This window comes from Chiloscyllium plagiosum, unplaced genomic scaffold (assembly GCF_037043375.1).
Source record: "Chiloscyllium plagiosum isolate Xiang-an unplaced genomic scaffold, Cpla_swu_hap1 HiC_scaffold_6, whole genome shotgun sequence".
Classification (NCBI taxonomy): Eukaryota; Metazoa; Chordata; class Chondrichthyes; order Orectolobiformes; family Hemiscylliidae; genus Chiloscyllium; species Chiloscyllium plagiosum.
The window spans coordinates 118,893,909-118,919,620 of NW_028270144.1; the positions used below are offsets into that span (position 1 = coordinate 118,893,909).

The 25,712-nt window shown below is 44.8% G+C and overlaps 1 protein-coding gene across 1 annotated transcript in view; it reads right to left on the minus strand.

Annotated features, from left to right (window-relative positions):
• prkx (protein kinase X-linked) overlaps positions 1-25,346 on the minus strand; it is a 131,621-nt gene extending 106,275 nt beyond the window's left edge. The window contains exon 1 of the mRNA XM_087988399.1: positions 24,948-25,346. Coding sequence (XP_087844525.1) covers positions 24,948-25,170 — 223 coding nt within the window. The 5' untranslated portion in view covers positions 25,171-25,346. The remainder of the gene's footprint in view (positions 1-24,947) is intronic.
• Positions 25,347-25,712: the final 366 nt, after the last annotated feature.

Consider the following 25,712-nt stretch of genomic DNA (forward strand, 5'->3'; position numbering starts at 1 on the left):
CATAAAACTGTAGTTAAGCAACATTTGGAATACTGTGTGCAGTTCTGGTAGCCATACTACCAGAAGATAGATGCTTTCGATAGGGTGCAGAGAAGGTTTACCAGAATGTTGCCTGGTCTGGAGGGTTTAGTTATGAGCAGTGGTGGCATAAACTCAGATTGCTTTCACTGGGAAAATGAAGGCTGAAGGGCGACCTGATAGAGGTCTACAAAATTATCAGAGACATAGATTAGGTGGCTATTCAGAGGCCTTTTCCCAGGATGGAAAGGTCAATTACAAGAGGGCACAGGTTCAAGTTGACAGAGGGCAAGTTTAGGGGAAAAAATGTGGGGAAAGTTTTTCAAACAGAAGGCAGTGGGTGCCTGGAACATACTGCCAATGAAGTGGTGGAAGCAGGCACATTTGTTTGGTTGTATCTTAACAGATACACGAGTGTGAGGCAAATAGGGGGAAAGAAACCACGTATGGACAATTAGTAGCGGGTCTAAATAAGGAATAGGAATCAGTACAGGCATTGTGGGCCGAAGGGCCAGTTCCTGCGTTGTACTGTAAGGAAGTAAAAAGAACAAGGGGGCATAGATTAACGTAATTTGCAAACAAAGCGACGGGAGGTGATGGCCTAGTGGTATTGTCATTGAATTAGTAATCCAGAGTTCCAGGTAATATTCTGTGGACCTTAGCAGATGGTAAGACTTTGAACTCAACAAAAATCAGGAATTAAGAGTCTAATGAAGACCATGAAATCATTATCCATTGTTAGCAAAGTTCTTGGAAAAATCCATTCAGTTCACTGATGTCCTTTAGGGAAAGAAACTGCCATCTTTACCTAGTCTGGCTTACATGCAATTCCAAATCCACAGCAATGTAGTTGACTCTTAACTGTCCTTTGATCATTAGGGATATTTAGTTAGGGATAACTGTTGGCCTTGTCTTGAAGATGTTACGACAATGGATGAATGGACACTACAGAACAATTATGGATTAGTGGGGCTGGAAGAGCACAGCAGTTCAGGCAGCATCCGAGGAGCAGTAAAATCAATGTTTCAGGCAAAAGCCCTTCATCAGGAATACAGGCAGAGAGCCTGAAGGGTGGAGAGATAAATGAGAGGAGGGTGGGGGTGGGGAGAAAGTAGCATAGAGTACAATAGGTGAGTGGGGAGGGGATGAAGGTGATAGGTCATTGGGGGGGGGGGGGGGGGGGGGGGGGAAGGATAGATTGGATAGGTGGAAAAGAAATAGGCTGGTAGGACAAGTTATGGAGACAATGCTGAGCTGGAAGTTTGAACTAGGGTGAGGTGGGGGAAGGGGAAATGAGGAAACTGTTGAAGTCCACATTGATGCCCTGGGGTTGAAGTGTTCCGAGGCGGAAGATGAGGCGTTCTTCCTCCAGGCGTCGAGTGGTGAGGGAACAGCGATGAAGGAGGCCCAGGGCCTCCATATTCTCAGTAGAGTGGGAGGGGGAGTTGAAACGTTGGGCCACAGTGCGGTGTGGTTGATTGGTGCGGGTGTCCCGGAGATGTTCCCCAAGCGCTCTGCTAGGAGGTGTCCAGTCTCCCCAATGTAGAGGAGACTGCATCGGGAGCAACGGATACAATAAATGATATTGGTGGATGTGCAGGTAAAACTTTGCTGGATGTGGAAGGCTCCTTTAGGGCCTTCGACGGAGGTGGTGTGGGCGCAGGTTTTGCAATTCCTGCGGTGGCAGGGGAAGGTGCCAAGATGGGAGGGTGGGTTGTAGGGGGGCGTGGACCTGACCAAGTAGTCACTGAGGGAACGGTCTTTGCGGAAGGTGCAAAGGGTTGGGGAAGGAAATATATCCCTGGTGGTGGGGTCTTTTTGGAGGTGGCGGAAATGTCGGCGGATGATTTGGTTTATGCGAAGGTTGGTAGGGTGGAAGGTGAGCACCAGGGGCGTTCTATCCTTGTTACGGTTGGAGGGGTGGGGTCTGAGGGCGGAGGTGTGGGATGTGGACGAAATGCGTTGGAGGGCATCTTTAACCACATGGGAAGGGAAATTGCGGGTCTCTAAAGAAGGAGGCCATCTGGTGTTTTCTGTGGTGGAACCTATCCTCCTGGGAGCAGATACGGCGGAGACGAACAATTGCCAAACAGAAATATTCCCTCCCTGTCGGGGAAGACTTCAGCAGTCAAGGGCATTCAGTCTCTGATCTTCAGATAAGCATCCTCCAGGGAGACCTTTGCGACACACAACAAAACAATGTCAGCAAGCAGAAACCGAGATCTAAGTTCCGTAACCATGAGGACAGCCTCAACCGTGATCTTGGGTTCATGTCTCACTACATGTAACTCCATCATCCTGTTCTGCATTTGTAAAATCTTCATTACTGCTCTGTTTTGACACCATCAGCTTGCTAACTTGTTATGATCTCTCTCTACCTTAATTAGTTTGTACAGTTTTGGACAACTTGTTACTTTGGTTAGACCCTCGGAATGAGACTCTTCTATCTATCATATTATTCCAGCCATTTGGTTTGTTTCCAGCACCATCTTGTCATACTGTCATAGAGATGTACAGCACGGAAACAGACCCTTCGGTCCAACTCGTCCATGCCGACCAGATATCCTAAATTATATCTCAGACAATTTGTCAGCATTTGGCCCATATCTCTCTAAATCATTCCTATTCAAATATCCATCCAGATGCTTTTTCGATGTTCAATTGGAATAGCCTACATCGCTCCCTCTGGCAGCTCATTCCATACACACACTACTCTCTGTGATGTTGGCCCTTAGGCCTCTTTTCAATATTTCCCCTCTCACCTTCAACTTGTACCCTCTTGTTCTGGACACCCCCATCCCAGGGAAAAGACCTTGGGTATTTATCCTATCCATGCCCCTCATGATTTTATAAATCTCTATAAGGTCATCCCTTAGCTTCCGATGCTCCAGGGAGAACAGCCCCAATTTATTCAGTCTCTCCCTATAGCTCAAACCCTCCAACTCTGGCAACGTCTTTGTAAATCTTTCTGAACCCTTTCAAGTTTCACAACATCCTTTCTATAGGAGTGAGACTAGATTTGCACACAATATTCCAAACGTGGCCTAACTAATGTTCTGTAACATGATTTCCCAACTCCCAAATGAATTCACTGACCAATAAAGGAAAGCATGCTAAACACCTTCTTCACTATCTTATCTACCTGATATTCCACGATCAAGGAACTATGTTTCATAATTTTTTATTGTAATAATCTCTCTGCCAGATTTAATCAGATCATAGGTCATCCCTTCACTTGCTATTCAGCGGTTGACACTTTACGCTCACTGCCTGACACTTTTGGTCACCTGCAGGGGCTTGTTATTCAGCCTGTTGACACTCCACACACATCATTTGTACTATCTTTGGATCTCTCTGCTTATAAATTCTGTGATGTGAAGGAGCCAATGTTGGACTGGGATGGACAAAGTTAAAAATCACAACACCAGGTTATAGTCCAACAGGCTTATTTGGAAGCACTAGCTTTCAGAACGCTGCTCCTTCATCAGGTAGCTGTGGAGCAGGATCATAAGACACAGATGAAAGAGAAGTGCTCCAAAAGCTAGTGCTTCCAAATAAACCTGGTGTTGAGTTTTAACTTTATAAATTCTGTACCTGTCTGCTTCCCCTCACTTCACCTGATTAAGGAGCAGCACTTCAAAAGCTTGTGATTTCAAATAAATTTGTTGGACTATAACCTTGCGTCATGTGACTTCCAACCTTATTCATATAACAATATGGAAAACTGAGCTAAAAACTTAGCAGGTCTGGCAGCATTTGTTGCACAAGAAAGGTGACCAAAGGTAACTTTCTGGTTCAGATCATATTATGTTTGTGGCATTTCCTGTTTTCATTTCAGTTTGCTAGCATCTGCTCTTAGCAAACAGCCACTATGTTTATTAGTATAAATGAGATGGAGGTGATTAAATGGAAGTATTTAATTCATGTACGGATGGAACTTATTTAAAGCTAAATATTGCAGTTATGTTGCACCTTTCACGACCCAACATGAGAAATTATTTTGTAGTCAGTACTGTAAATTATAAAATGTAGTATCCAACACAGCAAGGTAATTTGACAGGAAAAAGAACAGGAGCAAGTGTAGACCATATAAGCACTCAAGTCTGCTCCATCATTTAACAAGATTAATGACCAGTTGCAATCATAACTCCATTTTCCTGCCCACTTACTGGGTCTGTTAATTCCTTGAGAAGCCGAAAAGACAGTCCAAATTAAGTATGTATATACAACCTTTGATATATTCAACAATGATACAAAGAATTCCAAAGAATTATAATAGTGGGCAGCACGGTGGCACAGTGCTTAGCACTGCTGCCTCACAGCGCCAGAGACCCGGGTTCAATTCCCACCTCAGGCAACTGACTGTGTGGAGTTTATACATTCTCCCAGTGTCTGCGTGGGTTTCCTCCAGGTGCTCCGGTTTCCTCCCACAGTCCAAAACTGTGCGGGTTAGGTGAATTGGCTATGCTAAATTGCCCGTAGTGTTAGGTGTAGCAGAATGGGTCTGGGGGGGTTGCTCTTCGGTGGGTCGGTGTGGACTTGTTGGGTCGAAGGGCCTGTCTCCACACTAAGTAATCTAATCTAAAAAAATTGATAGACAAATGTTCTCCTCAGTACAGTCCTCAATGACTAGCCCATTGTCCGGAGACTGTGCTCCTAAGTTCTACATTACCCAGTCTGGAACACTAATCTCTTGGATGTCTACCTTGTCAAGGCCTTTCATAATCTCTGGTTTAATGGCATCACTTCTCATTTTTCTTGTCGAAGGTAGCATAAACCCAATTTACTCAATGAACCATTATGCGGGCATTTACTAATTTAGAAAGAGATTGGTTAATTCAATTTACAGGAACAGACTTCCAGAGGAATGAGCAGAGATAAAATTATTTTAAAATTGACAGCAGAGTTAGTTTTACTAAATCCGCATTACACAATGTTCAGTGCTCCATTGGATTTCAGTGGCTTAAGTAAAGATGTTATAGCATAGTTCCTTCTTCAATTAACACCTTCTCAAGTTTTTGAAGAATCATACTGAAATGTTAATTCTATTTCTCTCTCTTCCGTTGCTACCAGACCTGCTGAGTTTCTCCACCATTGTTTTTTTTTCAAATTTGCAGCAGTATTTTGCTCTTATTTTAATGCTTCCTCAATTGTGATATTTGCATTCTGCTTAGTGGCTGCCCATTATTTGTCATATTAAATCATTCTGAAATGCTTTTAGTAATAGGAAAGTAATATAGAAATGTACATTAATAAAGAATGTAATGTATATTGTGTGGTATCTTGGTAAATTGAGTTAATTACATTAAATTCCTGTTAGCATTTAACAAAATTTCTGTAGTCCAGTTTCATGGCACCTGAATTCTAAATCTCTGAATCTGTTCATCTTGGTAGGACAAGTAAACTTTAAATTCTATACTTCACATGTGACTACATATAATTTGCCTAGAGTTTTTTTGGTAACATATCATTCCATTTTTGTGAAACCTTTGTCTCTCATGGCTGTTTTTCTTTTGACCTGTGGTGTCTCATTTTGCAGCTTGGGATTTCATTGGTATGGATGTGTGCAATGGCTTAAAAGCGATTTGTCAGCAATGAATGCAACAACTGCTTACTTGCTGCTTTATGTTTGAATAGAATAGAGTTACTTTTGTTGATGAATGTGCTCATTTTTTTGCGTTAGTAATTTTAAACGTACCATTGCTTTGCAATAATTGGTACGTTTTTGTGGCTTTAGCCGACACGGACAGATTCAAGCGTTTCCAAAAGCTAGAATTGTTTAACTATCTTGTAAAACTCTAAGTGCACTGGGAGAACTCTAAACTAGCTCATTAATCAGATTGTGGTGAGTATTTATGGATTTTAAGTAGATTGCCTATGATAGTTATTTCAGTTTTCTGTTTAATTTGATATATTAATGTCTTGTTTGCAAGGATAACACATTAGAGCATAGATTAGTTGCTAGTTTAAAGGTGTATAGTTTTCAGATGTGACTAAATTTAAAAAGCAGAACAGCCTATTAGAATCCCTGCCTTTTGAATTCATTGAACAATTTAATAAACTTTGCTGGACTATGATCCATTTATTTGAAGTTTTATGCATTTCAGGAGTTGTATATCTACTATACAACTTAAATAGGAGTGTACTCTCGTATTTGTCCCCAGCATTAATAGAACATAAAACATAGAACAATACAGCACAGAACAGGCCCTTCGGCCCACGAGTTGTGCCGAACATTTGTCCTAGCTTAAGCACCCACCCATGTACCTATCCAATTGCCACTTAAAGGTCGCCAATGATTCGGACTCTGCCACTCCCACAGGCAGCGCATTCCATGCCTCCACCACTCTCTGGGTAAAGAACCTACCCCTGACAACCCCCCCTATACCTTCCACCCTTCACCTTAAATTTATGTCCCCTTGTAACACTCTATTGTACCCGGGGAAAAAGTTTCTGACTGTCTACTCTATCTATTCCTCTGATCATCTTATAAACCTCTATCAAGTCATCCCTCATCCTTTGCCGTTCCAATGAGAAAAGGCCTAGCACACTCAACCTATCTTCATATGACCTATTCTCCATTCCAGGCAAGATCCTTCTCTACACCCTCTCCAAAGCTTCCACATCTTTCCTAAAGTGAGGCAACAGTACTCCAAATGTGGCCTAACCAAAGTCCTCTGCAGCTGCAACATCACTTCACGACTCTTGAATTCAATCCCTCTGCTAATGAACGCTAACACACCATAGGCCTTCTTACAAGCTCTATCCACCTGAGTGGCAACTTTCAAAGATCTATGAACATAGACCCCAAGATCCCTCTGCTCCTCCACCTTACTAAGAACCCTACCGTTAACCCTGTATTCCGTATTCTTATTTGTTCTTCCAAAATGGACAACCTCACACTTGGCAGGGTTGAACTCCATCTGCCACTCCTCAGCCCAGTTCTGCATCATATCCAAGTCTCTTTGCAGCTGACAACAGCCCTCCTCACTATCCACAACTCCACCAATCTTCGTATCATCTGCAAATTTACTGACCCACCCTTCGACTCCCTCTTCCAAGTCATTAATAAAAATTACAAACAGCAGAGGACCCAGAACTGATCCCTGCAGAACTCCACTTGTAACTAGGCTCCAGGCTGAATATTTACCATCTACTACCACTCTGACTTCAACCGGTTAGCCAGTTTTCTATCCAACTGGCCAAAATTCCCACTATCCCATGCCTCCTGACTTTCCGCATAAGCCTACCATGGGGAACCTTATCAAATGCCTTACTAAAATCCATGTATACTACATCCACTGCTCTACCCTCATGCACATGCTTGGTCACCTCCTCAAAGAATTCAATCAGACTTGTAAGGCAAGACCTATCCTTCACAAATCCGTGCTGGCTGTCCCTAATCAAGCAATGTCTTTCCAGATACTCATAAATCCTATCCCTCAGTATCCTTTCCATTACTTTGCCTACCACCGAAGAAAGACTAACTAGCCTGTAATTCCCAGGGTTATCCCTATTCCCTTTTTTGAACAGGGGCACAACATTCGCCACTCTCCAGTCCCCTGGTACCACCCCCCTTGACAGTGAAGACGAAAAGATCATTGCCAACGGCTCTGCAATTTCCTCTCTTGCTTCCCACATAATCCTAGGATATATCCTGTCAGGTCCGGGGGACTTGTCTATCCTCAAGTTGTTCAAAATGCCCAACACATCTTCCTTCCTAACAAGTATCTCTTCTAGCTTACCAGTCCGTTTCACACTCTCCTCTTCAACAATACGGTCCCTCTTGTTTGTAAATACTGAAGAAAAGTATTCATTCAAGACCTCTCCTATCTCTTCCGACTCAATACACAGTCCCCCACTACTGTCCTTGATTGGACCTATCCTCGTTCTCATCATTCTCATGCTTCTCACATACGCATAAAATGCCTTGGGGTTATCCTTGATCCTATCCGCCAAAGATTTTTCATGCCCTCTCTTAGCTCTCCTAATCCCTTTCTTCAGCTCCCTTCTGGCTATCCTGTATCCCTCCAACGCTCTGTCTGAACCTTGTTTCCTCAACCTTATGTAAGCCTCCTTCTTCCTCTTTACAAGACATTCAACCTCCCTCACCAACCAAGGTTCCCTCACACGGCCCTCTCTTTCCTGCCTGACAGGTACATACATATCAAGGACACATCGTATCTGTTCCTTGAAAAAATTCCACATTTCCATGACATCCTTCCCTGACAGCCTATGCTCCCAACCTCTGTTCCTCAGATCCTGTCTTACAGCATCGTATTTACCCTTCCCCCTGTAAAACCTACCCTGTTGCACGCACCTATCTCTCTCCATAACCAAGGTGAAAGTCACAGAATTGTGGTCACCATCACAAAAATGTTCACCCACTAACAAGCCCATCACTTGTCCCGGTTCATTACCAAGTACCAAATCCAATATGGCCTCTCCTCTGGTCAGACAATCTTGTCATATGTTGTCATAATGTGGTCATATTTAGGATCTGCTGCCTAATGGCAGATGGGAACACAGATTTTACTATGTGTGAAGTTATTTTTCTAATCCGTTGCATATTAGAGCAGATAACTTTTTAAAAAACTATTTCTTGTATGTTTGAAGAGGGCAAGGCTGCTATTGAAACTGCAATGCAACAGTACGGGCCAGGAACCAAAACAGAGAAACTCCACTTGATCTTATTTATCTTTACTGCTTAGGTTTTACACAACAGCGTGCTGAACAGTTAATACAAAGATAGTATTATATGTAAAGTTTGTGGCCACCAACTTTTAATTTCTCTCCGACCATGGGGGAACCCTTGAGGAGTGGTAGACAGCTAATGTGTTTCACTTTTCAAGAGGATGATAGAAGTAAACCAGGTAATCACAGACCAGCGAGTCGTACATCAGTGGTAGGGCAACTATTGAAAAAAATTGAGGGGCAAATAATTTTTCTTCACTTGGAGGGGCAAGGTTTGACAAAGCACAGCTTTGTCAGAGGGAAGTTATGCTGAACAAATTTGATTAACTTTTTTTGAAGAGATGATCAGATGTGTAGATGAGGGTAGTGCAATTCATATCGCGTATATGGATTTTCACATTATAAAGGAGGATGTGGTAAAGAGAAGATTCACCAGGATGTTGCCTGGGATAGAGCACTCCCTCAGACTTGAACATCATATTTCCAATAAAGGAGACCATAACTGTACGCAATGCTCCAGATGTGATCCCATGTGATTGCAGCAAGTCAGGACTTAATACCATGAAAATTCATGAAAATTATATTCACCATTTTTAATCCTGAACAGTGCCCAGTCTACCTCTGATTAGCCTGCAAAGGAGTATCTCTAAACTTTTAACAGATGAAGCAGACTGCCTGATGCTCTATTTGGCAGCGAGTATAAATAGTTTTCGCTAATGACACGGTGCAGCCATCTAACCAAAAAGACATCTTGCCTATGACATAAATGGATGCGATGAGTTTGGATGCTAGCATGATGCCATTAATGTAGGCCATACATCCCAATAATTGGTGCACTGCAAACAACATAACCAGTTGTTCATTCATACTACACAGCATGCCAATAATGCATTACCAGCACATCCATCATCAGATATGACTCTGCTATTGAGACGTGCTACTGAGACTTTATTAAGCCCTGGTTAAGCCCCATTTAGAATATTGTGTCCAGTTTTGGGCCTCATACCTCGGAAGGACATACTGGCACTGGAGCGTGTCCAGTGGAGATTCACATGGAAGATCCCTGGGATGGTTGACCTAACATATGATGAACGGCTGAGGATCCTTGGATTGTAATCATTAGAGTTTAGAAGGTTGAGGGAAGATTTAATAAAATCTTACAAGATGGCTTACAAAAGGTGGACGCTGGGAAATTGTTTCCGTCAGGCAGGGCCCATGGGCACAGCCTTAGAGTTAGAGGGGGTCAATTTAGAACGGAAACGAAGAGACTTTTCTTTAGCCAGAGAGTGGTGGGCCTGTGGAACTCAATACCATGGAGCACAGTGGAGGCTGGGAAGTTAAATGTCTTCAAAGCAGAGATTGTTAAATTCTTCATCTCGCAAGGAATTAAGGGATGCAGGGAGAGTGCGGGTAAGCAATAGTATTTACTGTGAAGAAGGACATGGAAGATATAGAATGTAGGGAAATAGATGGAGACATCTTGAAAAATGCCCATACTATAGAGGAAGAAGTACTGGATGCCTTGAAATGCATAAAGGTGGTTAAATCCGCAGGACCTGATCAGGTGTACTCTAGAACTCTGTGGGAAGCTAGGGAAGTGATTGCTGGGCCTCTTGCTGAGATATTTGTATCATCGATAGTCACAGATGAGATGCTGGAAGACTGGAGGTTGGCTAACGTGGTGCCACTGTTTAAGAAGGGTGGTAAGGACAAGCCAGGAAACTATAGGCCAGTGAGCCTGACATCGGTGGTGGGCAAGTTGTTGGAGGGAATCCTAAGGGACAGGATGTACATATATTCGGAAAGGCAATGACTGATTAGGGATAGTCAACATGGCTTTATGCATGGGAAATCATGTCTCACAAACTTGATTCAGTTTTTTGAAGAAGCAACAAAGAAGATTGATGAGGGCAGAGCGGTAGATGTGATCTCTGTAAGGTGTCTGACAAGGTTCACCATGGGAGACTGGTTAGCAAAGTTAGATCTCATGGAATACAGGGAGAACTAGCCATTTGGATACAAAACTGGCTCAAAGGTAGAAGACAGAGGGTTGTTTTTCAGACTGAAGACCTGTGACCAGTGGAGTGCCACAAGGATCGGTGCTGGGTCCTCTACTTTTCGTCATCTATATAAATGATTTGGATGCGAGCATAAGAGATAGAGTTAGTAAGTTTGTAGATGACACCAAAATTGGAGGTGTAGTGGACAGTGAAGGTTACCTCAGATTACAAAAGGATCTTGACCAGATGGGCCAATGGGCTGAGAAGTGGCAGATGGAGTTTAATTAAGATAAATGCGAGGTGCTGCATTTTGGGAAAGCAAATCTTAGCAGGACTTATACACTTAATGGTAAGGTCCTAGGGAGTGTTGCTGAGCAAAGAGATCTTAGAGTGCAGGTTCATAGCTCCTTGAAAGTGGAGGCACAAGTAGATAGGTTCGTGAAGGCGGCGTTTGGTATGCTTTCCTTTATTGGTCAAAGTATTGAGTACACGAGTTGGGAGGTCATGTTGTGGCTGTACAGGACATTGGTTAGGCCACTGGTAGAATATTGCATGCAATTCTGATCTCCTTCCTATCAGAAAGATGTTGTAAAACTTGAAAGGGTTCAGAAAAGATTTACAAGGATGTTGCCAGGGTTGGAGGATCTGAGCTATAGGGAGAGGCTGAACAGGCTGGGGCTGTTTTCCCTGGAGCGTCGGAGGGTGAGGGGTGACCTTATACAAGTTTACAAAATTATGAGAGGCATGGATAGGATAAATAGACAAAGTCTTTTCCCTGAGGTGGGGGAGTCCAGAACTAGAGGACAGTGGTTTAGGGTGAGAGGGGAAAGATATAAAAGAGACCTAAGGGGCAACCTTTTCATGCAGAGAGTGGTACGTTTATGGAATGAGCTGAAAGAAGAAGTGGTGGAGGCTGGTACAATTGCAACATTTAAAAGGCATTTGGATGGGTATATGAATAGGAAGGGTTTGGAGGGATATGGGTGCCAGCAGGTGGGATAAATCGAGTTGAGATAACTGGTCAGCATGGACGGGTTGGCCCGAAGGGTCTGTTTCCACGCTGTACATCTTTATGACTATGACTCTAAGTGGTGTTGAAATGCCCATCAGCCATGATTGCATGGCGGAGTGGACTCGATGGACCAAATGGCCTTACTTCCTCTTTCTTATGGTCTCATGCTACTGGATATAATTTATTAAATAATCCAGAACGTACTTAGAATTACTCCAGAAATTAATTTAACATCATTAGGCTTGCAGTAAAAAGCTTTTATGAGCTAGAAACTACATATGTGTATACGCAAGACCCTATTTAATATTTGTAGAGGAAAGAAATTTGTGCATTTATTATACTTTTTTATCATTGGGAAAAAAAAGGGGTCATGGACACTGGTGCATTCTCATGGTGACAACAATCTGACCAATCTACGAAATTGATTTGGGAACCAAGATTAAAAGTGATCTATTTTTGCTGCATCTTCATACCAAAGGCCTCACTGGTCAGCACCCGCTTCTCATGCTGTCCAAACAGTTGTCCCCTTTTTCAAGTCTGTTTCTTGTGGTCCTCGTCCCAATGAATGCAAGACGAAGTTTCAACTTCTTGTCTCCTTTTAGCAATGTTTAGGCTAGGTACATCCAAAAATTATTTTGTAAAAGGGAACCTTGGAATCTTCTCAATTTGTAAAGGGCAGAAATCTATGTTTGAGTCTGCAGACATAGCTAGAAGTATTTCTGACAGGAGGACCAAAGCCTATTGTAGAGCAGCACAAGCTTCAGTCTACATTTAACCATGCTATATCAATGTTTGGGCTCTTGCAATAGGTTCTGAATATTTAAACTTCACATGTTTACATATCCAAAAGCAAAGGCACACACAATTTTGCATCATTGAATGAAAAATCAGATTTGTAAGATCTTTTGGAAATACATTATTAAATATCTTTAAAAGTATTAATATAAACACCATCTTAGCTTAACAAACGGAATTGGAAACCAGTGAAAATATTATGAATAAAACATGGGCAAATTCAATAGTTCAAATTTTAAAACAGCTCAATTACTCATCCATTGTCTTCAATACTACACCGTAGTATTGAAGACAATCCTCAAGTCCTGGCAGAATTTGAATCCAGGTCTTCCAACCTGACACTTTCTGATACAAATTCAGACAATAAATTTGCTTTGGACAGGAAAGTAAAATGACAATGTGAAATGGTGGTATAAAAACATTATGGAATGTACACAGAACAATTCCAAAATGCAACCTGTTTTGACTTCTTGACATAAATCTGAAAGGTGTTTTAGACCAAAGGACACAGGAGCAGAATTAGACTATTTGGCCCATTAAATCTGCCCTGTCATTTGATCATGGCTGATATGCTTCTCAACCCAATTCTCCTGCCTTACCCCAGCCCTCCGATCACTATACTAGTCAAAAACCTACCTATTTCTGTCTTAAATATACTAAATGACTTGGTCTCCACAGCCATTTGCGGCAATGAGTTTTACAGATTCACCATCCTCTGTCTAAAGAAATTCCTCCTCATCTCAGTTCTCAAGAGTAGTCATCTCTTTACTCCTAAGTTATGCACTTCCACTCCTCATTCCGAGGATTATTCTCGAAAAGCCAGCACATCCTTCTTTAGTTACGGGGCCAAGACAGCTCACAATATTCCAAATGAAGTCTGACCGGATCCTTACACAGTCCCTGCTCTTGCATTCTCCCCCTCTTAAAATGAACATTAACACTGCATTTGCCATCCTAACTGCCATATGAAGTTGCATGTTACCTTTGTGACAATACTATTGCTTTAAGTGTATTTTGTCCAGTTTTGTTGTGAAGAGAGGTTTTAAAGACAAAGGCACCAAATTATCTATTCAAAGTCAATAAAGTAAACAGCTTGTGAGCTCTTGGATTGTTTTTATGGTTAGAACAATAATGAATGGGTGGAGTCAGGCTCCAACAGGACCAGGGTTTTAAATTTAGCTTTCAATAGTTACTGGGTTTTTAAAGCTAGTTGTGAAAGCTGCCATATCTCTTTCTCTGTCATACATGCGAATCTGGCAGCAGTGAGAATCTGTTTGACTGACTTTACCTTTGCCAAGGAATGGTACTATATTGTAACAGTTGCTATTTAGCGGTTAAGTAATGTCTTATTCAGTTAAGTTTTCCAATAGAGTTAAAGTTACACCAATTCTTCTTTCGTTTGCTTCCATTTAACTGTAAGGTAAAAATAAAGTTTGTTTGGCATAAAGCCAAGTAGAGTTACCAACTGAGCTACATCTGAAACACAGCACCATACACTTACCTTTAACATAAAAAAAAAGTTAGGGCTTTGGCTATCTACTTGATATATTTGAAGGGGATTTGGTCTGGCCCATAACACCTTGAAGACTATCCTGAACTAGAATTCCCAAACCTCTGTTTCAGATTTCTGAAGCCTTTCCCCGTTTATTTTTAATCTATCTTGGGCAGGCAGATTGGTTATTTCACTTTGTGCGCTGGAAATAAATCAGAGCACTTGCCAACAGAAGAGAACCACGTTTCATTCTTCAGACTGTAAAATGTTTGTGAGCATTTACACAATTGTATTGACTGATTCCATCATCAGTATTTCAGTTTACTTGCAATTATAAGTTTTACTTGATTCCAACCAACTACGTTTGTAACAAATGGTACAGGTACACATTCCTTTATCTGAAACCCACGGGGCCAGCTGGTTTATGGAATTCAGATTTCGGAATAAGTGACCGTTTAATGGTGAAATCTAAAAAATCTTACCGAACAGCAGATACAGCTGTGAGTACTACAAGCACGAAGACAGAATTGACACCTGCCAATACTGGGCCACAATGCCACGTCATGTGTGACTGATGTGGGTGTGGAGTTGGGTTAACTGCTTGCACGCCAAAAAACTTTGTTATGCAGTCAAAACCTTCACAACAAAAACTTCGGATTTCAGATCAAGGATTGTGTATTTGCATTATACTTAAACAAAATTATTAAGAGTATTCAGCTGTGAAGGATGTCAAGACATCTTAAGGTCATGAAAGGTGCTACATACTTATTTGTAAGTACTTTATTTTCCTTAACCGGGTAGGGTAGGTTGGGTGACTTGACTTGACTTGAACTTATTGCCATTTGTACCGAGGCAGCGAATAGCTTTGTCTTGCGAGCAATATAGGCAGATCACAGAGTTAAATAGCATAGATAACTAAATAATAGGTAAACACCGCAAAACAAAAACACCGGTTCAGGCAAATGTTAAGAGTTTGAGAGTCCATTCAGTATTCTAACAACAGTAGGGTAGAAACTGTTACTAAACCGGCTAGTGCGTGTATTCAGGCTTCTGTACTTTCTCCCAAATAGTAAAGGTTGTAGAAAAACATTGCCAGGGTGGGATGGATCTTTAAGAATGTTGGCAGCCTATCCTTGACAGTGGGCCTGGTGGATGGATTCTACATATGGGAGGTTGGCCTTTGTGACTGTCCAGGCCATGTTCACCACTCTCTGTAATCGTCTCCGATCCTGAATAGTATAGTTGCCATACCAGGTAATGATACATCCAGACAGAATGCTCTCGATGGCGCACCATTAAAAGTTGGCAAGGGTATTTGCCGTCATGCCAAATTTCTTGACACACACTACTCGTTCCACCTCTATGGTGTGTGTGGAGTAACATCCTGCCAAAAGTTAATAACGACTTCCTTGGCACCTTTTTTCTAAGTCTTCCACCTCCCATCTGTAGTCTGTTTCGTCGCCATCTGAGATTCGACCGACTATGGTGGTGTCATCAGTGAACTTGAAAATGGCATTCATCTGGTATTTGGCGAAGCAGTCGGGGTATACAGTGAGGACAGTAGGGGGCTGAGTATGCACCCCTGGGGGGTTTCAGTGTTGAGGATGAAATATGATCTTCATTGATTGTGGCCTGAGGGTCAGGAAACTGAGGATCCAGTTGCAGAGAGTGGGGCTTAGTCCAGGATCACTAAGTTTAGGAATCAGTCTTGAAGGGATAATAGTGTTGAAGGCTGAGCACTAGTCAATGAGTAGGATTCTTACGTAGCTGTTCTTGGTGTCAATATGTTTTAGGGAGGAGTGAAGGTTAAGTAATCTTAACATCAGATATTTACTGTTACTGGCTCACAATGGAGAGAACAAAAAGAAATTTGTAAATAAAGTTTAGAATCTTGAAACATATGTCTGGGGTGTGGAATGCTATGACAGATTAGTCATAATAAGAGTGATAGTTGAGCAAGAACTTAAGCGTTAGTAGACTTCTGAATAATTGAAAGTTCCTGTAGGCTTCGGATCAATTTGTTTTTGAATATCCCCATTAACTATATAGTGCTGATCAACATCCAAGAACAAAATACATTTCAAACTTTCAATAAGAAAATATGAAAATGATTAGACATGTAAATCTAAAACTTGATACCAGCAGTAAGGTATTTTGAAATCACTTAATATGATCAACATTCCCAATTATTAGTTATCTGTGATGCCACCTTTGGAATACTGCATGCAATTCTGGTCTCCTTCCTGTCAGAAAAATGTTGTGAAACTTGAAAGGGTTCAGATAAGATTTACAAGGATGTTGCCAGGGTTGGAGGATTTGAGCTATAGGGAGAGACTGAATAGTCTAGGGCTGTTTTCCCTGGAGTGTCTGAGGCTGAGGGGTGACCTTATAGAGATTTATACAATTGTGAGGGGCATAGATAGGATAAATAGATAAAGCCTCTTCCCTGGGGTGGGGGAGTAGAGAACTAGAAGGCATAGGGCGAGTGGAGAAAGATACAAAAGAAACCCAAGAGGCAACTTTTTCACACAGAAGATGGTACGTGTATGGAATGAGCTGCCGAGGAAGTGGTGGAGGCGAGTACAATTGCAACATTTAAAAGGCATCTGGATGGGTATATGAATAGGAAGAGTTTGGAGGGGTGTGGGCTGGGTGCTGGCAGGTGGGACTAAATTGGGTTGGGATATCTAGTTGGTATGGACAAGTTGGACCGAAGGGTATACTTCCGTGCTGTTCACTCTGACTCTATACAATCTAAGAGGAAAAATTTGCCTCACTTTTTTCAAGTCAAAATTGTACAATCATGAGTGTGTGTAAAACTCAGCCAGGTGATAACATGAGTATGTAGTCATAACTGAAGATAGGCTCCAGTTCACTTACTACGTTGAGTATATGTGGTTATAAGACTGAATTAGTAACTCTAAAAAGGTTAAGAGTTCAAATCGTACTGATGCAAACTTTGAAATATAACTCAAAGCTTCGTTGATAATATGGGCTAGTTCCAGATATTTGATTTATGTCATGAAATAATCCAAACTAAGTAAATCAATAGGAGCAAAAATATTTGTATGTTAACTGTCTTTTATCTTTACAGCTATGTCCACAATGTCCAATATAAAATTATAAACAAGCCATGCAAAGTTCTGACTGATTGCCAAACTATGAAATTATTAACAAACTTCAGCAACTCATTCATGAATAAGCAGTGATGTCTTAATTTTATCCTTGTCTTATTCATTGGTCATACATACCCATTATCACTAATCCATTCCAAGATATTTTGGATGGAACAATGGTATTTCTTACACAACACAACGGAACATAAGAACAGAAGTAGGCCATTCAGCCCATCTGCCTATTCCCCCCATTCAGTACAGTCATGGTTGATCAAGCACGTTCATGCCATTTACTCATCCCAACCCTATAACTTTGTATGCCACTGGTAATCAGAAATTCATTAAGCTCTACCTTAAGCACAGCCCGCTGTGGTACAGAATTGCAGAGATTCATTGGAGTAAAAAATATTTTCCTTCTCTCAGACTGAAGTTTCATTCCCCTTTACTTTTTTAAAAGTGTCTCATGGTCCTCAACCTAAACCCCTACTTACCTGCACAAAGATTAAAGCCTTGTACTGTGATACAGTCCATGATATATCTATTTAGTCAGAATACCAAAAATGTTAAACATTCAAAATCGGTGACAAATGTTCATGACTGCATTACCAGGAGGAAAGAATGACTGGGTGTGACCATCCAACCCCTTCATAGTCAGATCTTGCAATAAGAGCTCAAACTGTGATTATGTTTTCATTCTTTGTACACTGCATGCTGTTTTATGGTAAACCATAAAAACTCTTCTCAAACCTCTGAGTTGTGTGTAGGTCGGCTGCAAAATCACTGATAACAATAATCCTAGTCAATCCTAACAAATGTGCAATGCATAACTCAGCAAAAAAAACTTTGATTGTATCTCAACATGAAGTAATATCCAAAATCACAAACTGCTCAATCTATTATCTTCATGGCACAGTGCGTATCAAGAGTAGGTCACTCCAACACAGTGACCACACAAAAGCCTCCCCACCCACACTGCTCAGACTGTAAACCAGGAGCCAAGAATTGTACCTGGCAGCTGTTTTGTTGCTTTTGTCACTGAACAATAGGAACTGACCAGTTTCAACAAAAAAAAGCTGAATGCTAAAGCAGCACCCTGTGAGATACCCAAATATGACCACAGTGACAGATGGTACAGCAAATTCCTCAAATGGAGAAAATGAATATAATTTGAGAGGCTGGAAACTAAGGGCAGTTCAACTGAATGTTAAGTTGGCCTCAAAGTTTGTGGTATCACATCAGACGTTCTCTCAGAGCAAAGTCAAGCAGATTTCTAATTTCCATCAATAAGACTTTTTTTAAATGTAATGGACTGAACTAAAATATCAGGGCTTTGCAACACTAGCAGGATTTCAAAGTGCTTCCGAAATAATTCCAGTCCAAATACAAACTAAAAACAACAAAAATCTCAAGTCACCATCAACTGCAATCAAATGTTTGAAATGTAGAAGTTTTAATACCAAAAAGGAAACATCAAATTTATCAATCTTTCACAGATTATATAACATCCATTACTACTTTCATGGTATGCAGGTACTACATGAAACCAGCAAGGCAAATGACATGTTATGTAAAAGGTAACAAATGGCATATTACAGAAGAGTTGGAGTATAAGAGAGAAGGAAAACAGTGGTTAGCACTGCTGCCTCGCAGCGCCAGAGACCCGGGTTCAATTCCCGACTCAGGCGACTGACTGTGTGGAGTTTGCACGTTCTCCCCGTGTCTGCGTGGGTTTCCTCCGGGGGCTCCGGTTTCCTCCCACAGTCCAAAGATGTGCAAGTCAGGTGAATTGGCCATGCTAAATTGCCCGTAGTATTAGGTAAAGGGGTAAATGTAGGGGTATGGGTGGGTTACGCTTCGGCAGGTCGGTGTGGACTTGTTGGGCCGAAGGGCCTGTTTCCACACTGTAAGTAATCTAATCTAATCTATCTAATCTAATCTAAAAAAAATTGAGAGCACATCTGGAGTACAGTATTGGGTCTCCTTATTTAAAAGTATATATTTTATAGAGTGAGAATGTGTAGAGGTCATAAGCAGGCAGGGAAAGAGTTAAGTTATGAGTTTTCTGAAATAAGAGGTTCAGCTGAGCATGACTCAGATCAGATAACAAGGTGGAAAATCAATTATGTCGAGCCATTTTACAATATTGGAAGCACTCAGTATGCAAGGTCAGCTAACAAGGAGAAATGTATCCATTGTATGAATTCTAATTAACAAGGTTAAGAAAATTCATTGGATAACAGTAAAGGGTTTGGTCTCTGCTATTGATACTCGCTGATTGTAACAGTCACCCAATTAATATGTATGTTGCCTTATCTGGATTAAAATGACTATATAGTTCATTGAGAAACTGCTCTTTCCGAGACGGCCATGAACTCGTGTCTCCGTGCACACGGGCGATTGTTCTCCCGACTGGGGAGTGGGGAGGAAGCAGGACGACAAGAGGAAATGCAAAAGGATTTGCTACATTGATTCCCAGGATGAGGGGGCTGCCTTGTGAGAAGAGACTGAAAAAGGGGCTTCAAGAGGTAATCTCATTGAAATACATAAACTCCTTAAAGTGTATGAGAAGGTAGAAGGTCAGAGGCGTCTGACGTTCCTCTAAACTGTACAGCTTAAAGTTAAAAGTTCCTGAATAGGTTGGCCACCTGGCACGATTGCATGCATGCCACCACATGCAGAGGTCATTTGGAGTCAGTCAATCTCTAGCCCAAAGCCATGGATGCTGAAAAAGTATATTCAAGACTTACATTAATAGATCTTTAGGCACTAAGGGAACCAAGTCATATGGGGATAGGGTGCTTGAAAATAATGTAATCATTCTTGAAGGATTGAGGCTGAAGAGGATCTATGGCTGACTTCTGTTTGTACTTCTATGTATTTATGTTCCAAAGCAAAGTTGTGAATCACATAAGTGTTAACTGCTGTCAATTCAGGATATTCAAAAACAATGAGATGTATTTTCAGTTGAATGTAATGCAACTTAGTATATTATCATGCCCAGGTCTTTTTGCTGAAATGAGGAGAACAAGCATAAAATGAATCAACATTTTTTAAAAGGGTTTTCTATTCATTGATACCACCCTACAATTTCTAGGATTCAAAATTTCTGCAATAGAAATGGAATTTCACTATCGTAGAAACACTTTCCTGAACACGAAAAGGTGATTATAGTTATGACTATTAACAAAAAAAGTAATTTACAGGCAAATGACACTTATTCTCAATAAATTACCCAGTGACTTCTATCACCAATATTACAGGAGTATTGCCATCTCCAAGGTTCATATTATCTTGACTTCACTGCCAGTGAGTCAAGATCTTAGAAATCCTCAAAATATCTTGGTAGCTCAATCAGCTTAAAATGTTTCAGAAGTGTAAGGGAAAGCTGACCATCATCTTGAAGGCAAATAGGAATGAGTAACTAATATTTCCAAACTAGCATCATCCAGATCACACAGATAAAACTGGAGTGATTCTAACACATTCAATTCCAAATTATACAAATGTGAGGTCATTTAATACTCTGCTGTCCATGCTCAATCTCACACTAAGTCCACTAACCTATCACTATTTTGCTTACCAATTTACACTAAATGTTGGTCAAGTAACATCTCAATATTAAAATTTTCATCCTTCTAAAGCAAATTGTCCAAGCCTTCACCCAGCCCTATCTTTGTAATGTCTTCCAATATGTCTGCACTCCTCGAATTCTGGTCGCCTGGTCAATGTTTTTTTTCTAAGTTGCATGGCCATCCAGTAACCCATATGACCCCATGTAGGTCAAATGTACATCCTTCCCTTTAACTTACCACATGTAGTTGGCTGTTGTTTTGATCCTGGAGAAGGTCATCCAATGTGTGTTTCAATCTGCTAAGTTATTTTTGTTTTAAGCAGAAACATTTTGAAAGCCTAGGCACTTAGTAAAAGATTAAAGCTACAGATTCCACAATCATGAACAAACTATGTTTTAGTATAGGAGTTAGAAATGTGAAACAATCTATTCATAATTTATACTCTAATATCCTGAATTAATGAGGTAAATGAATTAACAGATATTTCTGGCTCAGCAAGCCGACGTGTAGTTTCTAATACTACCTTTGTAGCTTTTAACTTCTTAAAGCAACATAACTCCAACATTTAAAATGCAAGAGATTCCACAAGCTTCAATTGGCATTTATCCTATTTTATGCAGTTAAACTTTAACACTCTGGAATACCCTCTCTGAACCTCCCCTCCTTTAAACCAAATCTTAAAACTTCCATCTTTCGCCCCAATATCTCTTTAGTGTGGAATTATATTGTACAATGCTCCTGGAAAATACCTTGGAGCAATTTATTACATCATATTTAGATTTTACTTTCAAATTGTTGTTGGAGAATTGTTCATTCCTTATGACAATGAGTGCATAGGGATTTTTAATCTCTGTTCTAACTGCCCGGAACTAAAATAATTTTTCTTTACAAAGTTACATTTTATCATGTAAACCAAGCCAAAGTGTAACAATTTCTGTTGCATCAGACAAATATCAAACCAAGAACCAGGAGTCCCTGATTAACTATTGGGTTAACAAATTTATAAGCAAATGTCAAAATAAACAGCCAATATTAAAAATGCAACCAAAAAACACTCAAAATTCACCATTGATACATACGGGTTAAAACTCTGACATCAACTGAAAGCACTACATTTCTGTCAAGCACCTTATGTCAACTGAACATAGTAATTTACAATAAAATTTGTAATATTTAGAGGATTCATCGGAAGAATTTACCACAATTTCCAAAACAAACTGCAAATAAACCTATCAACTGAAGAAAGCTACAATTGTAAACTTAGCAAAAATAACTGATTCAATTCTAACTGCATTAACTTATGAAATTAGTGTCTTGGTCCATATGACCTCCAGGGTACTCCCCTTCTCAAATATTCTGGCTTTATCCATACACTAAAGCCAAGTGCTGATCCAAAATGACAAACTTCCACTAGAATCCAAATAGAAGGATAGCAAGTTATTCAATGGTGGAACCAATTCAAATAATCCCATCCTCACAACTTCATTTCCATATTTACGACTGGCTTTTTTAACATCACTGACAATTAAATACTTTGCACATTTCACCCAGTTAATGGTCTTCAGTGAGCAAATGAAATGTTTATTGCCACCACTAGATTTCCTCAGTATGTTCTTGACAGTGCAAAGAGCTTGCTCGAACTAGGTTTATTTCTTTTAAAAGAATGTGCGTTCTATTCACTTGTATGCAAAAAGCAAAATAAACATGGCTTGGTGAGACACCTGGTAACAGAGACAAATGAGTTTTGAAGGATGCTATCATTTATTAAACATTGCCCAGAAAACACATCAGTTCTGCTTCCAACACCAGCACAGTTTTAAAATTCCACAACCATAAATATGGAAAATCAGTGTGCAGTCAGCCATTCCGAGACCCATAACCTCCACTGTGAAAATTCATGCTGTATGTTTGGCAATCTTAATTCAGGCTTTGCTGGTTCCCAGTGACGTCAAATATGTGAAACTTAAATCACCCTAGATAACTCAAAATGGCATGCATCCCAAATTTTGAAAAGGTGAAGACCAAAAAGTTTGAGCATCTTACACAAATTCATCTGGGGGGGGGGTCAGGACTGGGGGGGGGGGTCAGGACTGGGGGGGGGGGGGTCAGGACTGGGGGGGGGGGGGTCAGGACTGGGGGGGGGGGGTCAGGACTGGGGGGGGGGTGGGGAGGGTCAGGACGGGGGGGGGGTGGGGAGGGTCAGGACGGGGGGGGGGGGGGGGTGGGGAGGGTCAGGACGGGGGGGGGGGGTGGGGAGGGTCAGGACGGGGGGGGGGTGGGGAGGGTCAGGACGGGGGGGGGGTGGGGAGGGTCAGGACGGGGGGGGGTGGGGAGGGTCAGGACGGGGGGGGGGTGGGGAGGGTCAGGACGGGGGGGGGGGGGTGGGGAGGGTCAGGACGGGGGGGGGGGGTGGGGAGGGTCAGGACGGGGGGGGGGGGGGGGTGGGGAGGGTCAGGACGGGGGGGGGGGGTGGGGAGGGTCAGGACGGGGGGGGGGTGGGGAGGGTCAGGACGGGGGGGGGGTGGGGAGGGTCAGGACGGGGGGGGGGTGGGGAGGGTCAGGACGGGGGGGGGTGGGGAGGGTCAGGACGGGGGGGGGTGGGGAGGGTCAGGACGGGGGGGGGTGGGGAGGGTCAGGACGGGGGGGGTGGGGAGGGTCAGGACGGGGGGGGTGGGGAGGGTCAGGACGGGGGGGGTGGGGAGGGTCAGGACGGGGGGGGTGGGGAGGGTCAGGACGGGGGGGGTGGGGAGGGTCAGGACGGGGGGGGTGGGGAGGGTCAGGACGGGGGGGGTGGGGAGGGTCAGGACGGGGGGGGTGGGGAGGGTCAGGACGGGGGGGGTGGGGAGGGTCAGGACGGGGGGGGTGGGGAGGGTCAGGACGGGGGGGGGGTGGGGAGGGTCAGGACGGGGGGGGGGTGGGGAGGGTCAGGACGGGGGGGGTGGGGTCAGGACGGGGGGGGTGGGGAGGGTCAGGACGGGGGGGGTGGGGAGGGTCAGGACGGGGGGGGTGGGGAGGGTCAGGACGGGGGGGGTGGGGAGGGTCAGGACGGGGGGGGTGGGGAGGGTCAGGACGGGGGGGGTGGGGAGGGTCAGGACGGGGGGGGTGGGGAGGGTCAGGACGGGGGGGGTGGGGAGGGTCAGGACGGGGGGGGTGGGGAGGGTCAGGACGGGGGGGGTGGGGAGGGTCAGGACGGGGGGGGTGGGGAGGGTCAGGACGGGGGGGGTGGGGAGGGTCAGGACGGGGGGGGTGGGGAGGGTCAGGACGGAGGGGGTGGGGAGGGTCAGGACGGGGGGGGGGTCAGGACGGGGGGGGGTCAGGACGGGGGGGGGTCAGGACGGGGGGGGGTCAGGACGGGGGGGGGTCAGGACGGGGGGGGTCAGGACGGGGGGGGTCAGGACGGGGGGGGTCAGGACGGGGGGGGTCAGGACGGGGGGGTGGGGAGGGTCAGGACGGGGGGGTGGGGAGGGTCAGGACGGGGGGGTGGGGAGGGTCAGGACGGGGGGGTGGGGAGGGTCAGGACGGCGGGGGGGGGGGGGGAGGGTCAGGACGGCGGGGGGGGGGGGGGAGGGTCAGGACGGCGGGGGGGGGGGGGGGAGGGTCAGGACGGGGGGGGGGGGGAGGGTCAGGACGGGGGGGGGGGGGAGGGTCAGGACGGCGGGGGGGGGGGAGGGTCAGGACGGCGGGGGGGGGGGAGGGTCAGGACGGGGGGGGTGGGGAGGGTCAGGACGGGGGGGGGTCAGGACGGGGGGGGGGGTCAGGACGGGGGGGGGTCAGGACGGGGGGGGGGTCAGGACGGGGGGGGGGTCAGGACGGGGGGGGGGTCAGGACGGGGGGGGGGTCAGGACGGGGGGGGGGTCAGGACGGGGGGGGGTCAGGACGGGGGGGGGGTCAGGACGGGGGGGGGGTCAGGACGGGGGGGGGGTCAGGACGGGGGGGGGGTCAGGACGGGGGGGGGGTCAGGACGGGGGGGGGGTCAGGACGGGGGGGGGGGGTCAGGACGGGGGGGGGGTCAGGACGGGGGGGGGGTCAGGACGGGGGGGGGTCAGGACGGGGGGGGGGTCAGGACGGGGGGGGGGTCAGGACGGGGGGGGGGTCAGGACGGGGGGGGGGTCAGGACGGGGGGGGGTCAGGACGGGGGGGGGGTCAGGACGGGGGGGGGGTCAGGACGGGGGGGGGGTCAGGACGGGGGGGGGGGTCAGGAATGTCGGTGGTACTCCCCCAGCCCCCACACCCAGGCACTAGACCTACCGACTGTAGCGACGGTTTCCAGCTCCTCCAACCGATAATCCCGGGCTGCAGGAGGAAGGGGGGGAGGAGGAGGAGGTGGTGGTGGCGGTGGTGGAGGAGGCGGTAAATCCACGCCGGCTGCTGGCTGCTGCTGCTGCTGCGGCTCTCCTTCCTTCGACACCGGCAGGCGTAAGGCGGCCTCGGCCGGGGAGCAGCCCGGCGCCTTGACTCGCAGCGCTGCCATCTTTCCTCACCGCATCGAGCCTTCTTCACATCGACTTCGCCGCCGCCTAAAAGGGGGACAACTCGTGTCGGGGGGAGGGGGCGGGGGGGGAACACTTCTTTCAGTCTTCACACATTCACAGAAACGGGAGACATCGAAAGCTCTGGGGGCGCTCGCGGGGACGGATCAGAAAACTTTTAAATGCGCCCGCGGGTCGTCCCAACATTCTCCACCGCTCCCGCCATGAACCGTCCGACGGTTGGAAACTGAGGTGGGGAGGGGTGCAGGGAAGGGTATTGGGGCGTGGCGAAGAGGAGGGCGTGGCCAGTGTAAGGGGGCGGGGAAGAATGAGCCCGCTCCTATTGGGGGTCGGCGTGGAGAGAGGGCGTGGTCTGGTTCCCGGAGGGGCGTGGTCTGGCATGGCTGCGGCCGGGGGTCAGCGTGAGAGGGCGTGGTCTTCCCCGAGGGGGCGCGGCTTGGTTGATGTTAAAGCTGGGTGAGGGCCTCGGGTGGAGGGGCGGAGCTCCGGGTGGAGGGGGCGGGATATAAAAGGCAACTTTTTC